The 6,000-nt window shown below is 41.1% G+C and overlaps 1 protein-coding gene across 1 annotated transcript in view; it reads right to left on the bottom strand.

Annotated features, from left to right (window-relative positions):
* Positions 1 to 723: 723 nt before the first annotated feature.
* The window catches only part of Colec10 (collectin subfamily member 10), a 48,345-nt gene continuing 43,068 nt past the window's right edge, over positions 724 to 6,000 (bottom strand). Inside the window, exons 5-6 of the mRNA XM_004850209.3 lie at positions 5,233 to 5,328; positions 724 to 3,060 (exon numbers count right to left, since the gene is read on the bottom strand). Coding sequence (XP_004850266.2) covers positions 2,669 to 3,060; positions 5,233 to 5,328 — 488 coding nt within the window. The 3' untranslated portion in view covers positions 724 to 2,668. The remainder of the gene's footprint in view (positions 3,061 to 5,232; positions 5,329 to 6,000) is intronic.

The raw sequence follows: 6,000 nt of genomic DNA, 5'->3' as shown, positions 1-6,000 counted from the left end.
AACATAGGGTGTGTGAGTGTGTACATTCCCATGTCTGTACTAAGGCTCCTCTGTGACTTAGGAACATAACGGGACCATGACCCAAGCCCAGACCACCACAGGGTGCTGTGGATGAACTGCTCTTCCATCTCAGAGCAGCGAGCAGATGCCCAATGGAAAGACCCTGGATTGGTAGTTTCAAAACTCACCAAGGAGTTGATTGTGTTACATTTCTTTGCTTCTTTTGGGTCTGAGTGTTCTCACGGCAGTAACATGTTTGCCCTTCATACTTTAAGATTTTATCAGAATCAAATGAGCAGTAATACTCAATGACATGTCACGAAAGCACAAAGTGCTTCGTGATTATAAGTTTTCATAGTAATTCTAATTAAATGTGTGATGCCTTTGAAATGTCTTCCAGGCAAGTCTGCATGATGAATCCTATTTTTTGAAGTTCTGTCATCTTCTCCTGGATGCATCTGCAGCAAAGATGAGTCATGAGTATTATACTATTCATCAGAGGAATAACAAGCACTTGTAGGATCTACTATAAATACTCATCCTTTGGGGGACCTAGAACAAATCAGCACATGGCTTCAAACAGGAGCCTTCTGGGGCAATGTTTTCTGTCTGTTTCTTCCTCCCTATCTTTCCCCATTCCTTTCCTCCATGATTTTCTAGCTGTTTCTATTCCTCGTGGCCTTGGCTGGCATTCTACCTGAGGACTGGCTTTAAAATGGTGTCTTATTTTGTAATTTTATTAAACTCCCCTGCCATTAAAATACTCTTTGCCACATTCTCAAAAGAGATGAAGTAACTAGTTCAATAACCTGGTAAATATTAAACTTTCAAACAAATTTCTGTTATTCACCTGAACTGAATAAGAAACTAATGGCGATCTTGACATTGATACCATCATATCTTATGACATTCTCCTTACTTAGAAACTTCAGAGCTTTTCCCCAGGGGTGAGAAATGGAAAGATCACAATTTTGGCTAGCAGAGTCTTGTATGAATTAAAATCTGGGTTAAAAATTGATTAGTTGTCAACATTTAAAAATATGAAGATGTAAAATTACAGTTTTCTGACTTCTCTTGAAATGTCAGGACGTGAAGCAACATTGGCTCCTCCACAGCAAGAGCAGGAGCAGCCAAGATGCGGTTGGCAACTGTGGAAGTGGAGGCTGTGTTCGGCGCACCCAGCTTCTATCCTGTTCCACTTTGTTCACTTATGTCACATGTCTGGCCCCGATAGGATCTGAATTTGTGACCCTTGTCCAACCCATAGAACTCATTAAATCCTATCCCATAACCAGCTAGTCATGGGCGATGTCATGGACAGATGGCAGAGGGAGAACATATGTTCTTGATCTGCTTCTCTTATTCCATTAACCATTTTTCCAGAATTCTAAACAGTCTAATCATATGTCACAAACCATAGCTGGAGCATCGGTTTATAAGGGGATTATCTAGACTTGCGTTAAACTGTTTATCCTTAAATGTCAAGCGAAAACTGCTTTGACGTTTGATCTGCCTCTCAAGGTAAGAATTTTACCAACTTAGTAAATGTGAATTCTCTTCCTGTTCCAAACTCCATGCCTGATACAGTTCTGTCCTGTCAAAGCAGTGGAAAGAGTATCTCCAGTATGGGTTTTTTACAACCTCGTTCATAGATGGGTTGCATAGGAGTGCTATACCTATTAAAGACAAGGAGAGGGGCTTAGAGACTTGAACATGGCAGCAAGTTGAAGCTTCTAGAATTTTCTGAAGGCTTCTCAACACCCTTTCTTCCTTCTCCAAGTTTGAGGGGAAGAAAGTCTACATAAATAAACTTATGATAAAGAAAAATGGAGTCATGTTAATAGCAGGAGGCAATTTAGGCAGAAGAGTATAAAATATATTGTTTGGAAACAAGCACTCTCTGTTTTTCTTTTCAACTTCCAGAATCCCTTTTTTCTTAGATGAGAGAATTAATATCTAGGTCCTGGGATAAAACTGTGGCCCTACAGAGAGGGGCCCAAGGAGCCTGCCTGGTATATTTTGGTGAAAGTTGTAGATGAACGGCCCAAAGGAGTTGTCATGATTCCTTGGGGTCTGGAACAGGTTATTGAGCTCCAAGTTTCTTATAGAGAAACTGGGGTTAAAACACTTCTATGTCTTCCAAAAACAAGGGACGCTTTCAAGTGTGGCCATTGCCCTGCAGGTGAGCAGTCAAATCACGGAGTTCAAAGACAGGAAATAGCTTCACATTCCTCATAGAAGGCCTCTTATGTGTCTGATTTTGAGCAAGGCCTGGGAAGCCTCATCAACACCAACCAACCTAATCATCACCAAGCAGCTATTCAGTTATCTGCAATGGATGGGGCTGTAGGGACAGCTGGCAAACCAAAAAGCATCAAAGAGCATTTGATGGGAGACACAGACAAACGCCTCCTGCCCAACTAGTGATTCAAACTCTCTCTCTCTCTCTCTCAGGAGCCATGGCACCTGCTGAGCTCTCGAGTCAGTGATACATCATGAACAATAATGTCAGAATTGGCACCAAGAGCATGCTATGGAGATGCCAACCCTCGCTTGGCATTTCTCATTTGAGTCAGAGTGAATTTAGTGTAGTTAGGAAGACAAGGATGGATACAGATAACTGCAGTGCTAGTCACAGGGAAATAACAAATGTGTGGCATGAGGGAAGTTACTTTTTCTTCTTGACAAACTCGCAGATGAAGTACATGGTAAGATGGCATTCCGTGTCATTCCACCGGCCTGAGCTCAGCATCTCCACACAGTCCTCGTGCCCATAGGGGTCACTGGGCTCCCCCTTCTGCCAGTTGCTGTAGTTCTGCAGTGGGGTGTTGTCCATGAACACATACTGGCCCTCCTTCTCGAGGTCGTTCACCCCAATGAACACGCGGAAGAAGCCACTCTTGGCCACATAGTCAGCGATGAGGCTGTTGACGGCTTCATCTTTGGGCATGGCTAGCATTCCACCCCGAATCCTGCAGTGGGTCAGGGATTCCCTGTAGCTCTTCTCCTCCTGCACGATGTAGTAGAACTTCTCTTCAGTTTCCCTAATCCCTGCTATGACTACAGGGAGGAAAAAAAGAGTATCGTTATGTATCTTGAAAAGAGAAGGTAGATATATCATTGTCAGATTGAAATTCATGCATTCAGCATTCAAGAATTCTCTTGCAAGGCCCTGTGAAGAGGTAGATACTGATTTAACTTTTTCTCTGACTTCCTAGTGATCATGTGGAGAACCCACGTCTTCCGTTGGAGCTCACTTCTCCGCCTTCTCAGCCCCCCACACAGGTGTGCCACTAGGTTGACAAAGACTGGTCATCTGAACTGCCACCAGATCATCCCATACCGCCCTTCCCCACCTCCTTTATGTCACAGCCATACTTGTCCCCTTCTCTCTTCCGCATCTATGCCTGGGAAGTCATCTTACTGCTTCTCTCCTTGTCAAACTCCTACTTACTTTTAGAGCTCAGTGGAACTGATTTCTCTGAAAAGAAGTCTTTCAAACCCCTCAGCAGGGGCTCGTGCATTCTTCCCTCCATCTGCACTGCCCTTTCCACTTCTTCTACAGCACCCAGAACAATCTACTCCAGGGTTTCTTTGTGAGTCTCTTCCACTCAGCTGTGAGTGTCTGGAGGACAATGCCTATATCTTTGACACTTTTTAACCCCAGTGACTGGAACATTCCAAGGGGCAGCAGATGTTTATTGAACTGATATTCTAATAATTCAGAAGTGTGTCCACTTAGAATCAAATTTCTGGGACATGAACATATGGGCTGAGATTGTCCATACTTCATCTCAGCTACAAGAGGAAAACTGAGTCACTACCTGAGCTTCAGGGCAGAAGTAGGGATTCAGCATCATTCTAAGTGCATAAAATGGAATGTATGCCTTGGCTTTAGAGGCATCTACTTGTACACCTTAGCATCCATAACTTTCATTCACAAATAAATCCATGACTACTCTGGTGTTAAGAACTATTGGTCTATGCTCTACCCTTGGGATCCGGTTCATTCATGATGGTTGAACTTATATCAGACATAGAATCTTTATTATGGGCTACAACCAGAGCTGTTATTAAGGTGATTAGCTAACATCAAGTATTTCCTATGCCTCTAGTATTGCAAGATGACTATGGACATCAGATGGCATCTGTGTGTTTCTGTTAATATGCAACATAAATACCTGGATTACGATAAATAAAATACAAAGTGTGGAAACCTTGAGACCATAATGTTAAGTGAAGTAAATCAGACACACAAGCTTAAATATCACATGGTTTCTCTTATGTGAAAAATTCAAAACTAAATAAAGAGAAAAATAAAAGATAGTAGGTAATAGATTTTTTCAAATGGGAAGGGACCGGGAGAAAGAGGGAGGAGGAAGGAGGGGAAGGGAAAGGAACATAAAAAGGATGAAGATGTGTGATGTACATGTTCCAACCTCCAAGGGGGAATGTGATCACTATGTACAGGGAGCATGGGCTGGTAAAAAATAAAAATTGAGGAAAAAATATTTAAAAACATGAAACTAGTTGTAATTGTTAACTGTAATATTTCCCTCAGTAACACTGTTCTCAGAAAAGAATACATAAGTCCTTTCCACTGTAAGGGATTTCTTGTTAACTATTACAGGGAGATGGAAAAGAGATAAAAATTGATCAGTACAGGAAGTTTCAAAACTTAGAGAAATATGTAAGGTTTGTACAGATTTGTACTATGGGTAGAGGAGTCAGGAAAGCTTGCATTCTGCTTTACTGATTATTAGATCTGTAACTATGGGCAAGATTTCTCTAAGCTTCAGTTTAATCACTGCATTACATTACAATTATATAAAGACTCTGTGCCTTGATGCTAATAGTTGTGCACTGTCTCAACTACTCAAGAAAGTAGCTATGCTATTATTACTTCTGTTTTCTGAGATGCTATTCCTATTTGACTCTTGCTATGTCTTTTTATTCTTAAGATATGGCTTGCCGCATTCTACTTTTTTCTCTTCTCTTTGGAGAAACCCCTTTCCAATTGATGGCAATGCCCAAGTGCACAAATTTATGTAGTGGACTGGAATTGTCCTGGTGTTGGGTGGATAATTAGCATTTTGAGCAGCCTCAAAACTGGTGACACCAGTAGGTCTTTTCCCAACACAACGTGTTGTCTGCTAGGAAATACAGTGCTGAAAGTGACACAAATCTGTAGACACAAGGTATGCGGTATGAAGCAAAAGAGAAAATGTTCACCATTCTTGACGAATTTCATAGATGACTTGAGCCGGGCCACACTAATATCCAGTTGTCCAACAACTTTCCGGTATCTCCCACAATCACAGACAGTACCTGGGAAATGACAGAAACCGTGGATTCACAGAGAAGTACAAACACACCAGCTAGAGTGGCTGCTGTCTTCCCAGCAGTTACAGTACTGTCCTTTTCTAGACTTGTGAGGCCTCTCTGTGAGTGGCTATGCATTTGACCTTTTATTTAAAACAAACTTTCCAATTTACATGATGTTTAGGAATTCAGAAAATATCTTTTTAAATGTTAGGAATGAGTTAGAAACAAATCTAAACTAGATTTTTAAAAGGAAGAATAAATATGACACTCCACCGCACACACATTGTGGAGCATTTGGCATTTTGTTGAACACAGAACTTGCCTGCTCCATCTCAGAATAACATTTTTACAGCTTCCTTAAAATGTATTTGCAGCAGGCCTCTCTTCTGTTCCTGCATTATTCAGTAGCTCACACTGTTCTCCCAAGATAGGAGGAACTTCAGGATTCGATCAAATGCTAATTCTGATTATCCATGGGAAGTATACTTGCATGCTTCAAGGGCTACATTCATTTCCTGTAAAGAGATCCAACTTACAATTTTAAAAGCCAGCTGTCCCATTTATGGGTTAACTGTAATTTTAATTTGTTATTCATTCCTCTTTGCTCACCTACCTTTTCCACTATATATTGATATTATTGTGAGAGAGAAGCAATTATAAGAAAAGTGTTATAAA

The sequence above is a fragment of the Heterocephalus glaber genome, unplaced genomic scaffold (assembly GCF_053883595.1).
Source record: "Heterocephalus glaber isolate CG9 unplaced genomic scaffold, H.glaber_assembly_v1.0 deba00001555, whole genome shotgun sequence".
Taxonomy (NCBI): domain Eukaryota; kingdom Metazoa; phylum Chordata; class Mammalia; order Rodentia; family Bathyergidae; genus Heterocephalus; species Heterocephalus glaber.
Note: the sequence above shows the minus strand (reverse complement) of the source record. Positions and strands in the feature narration are given on the sequence as shown.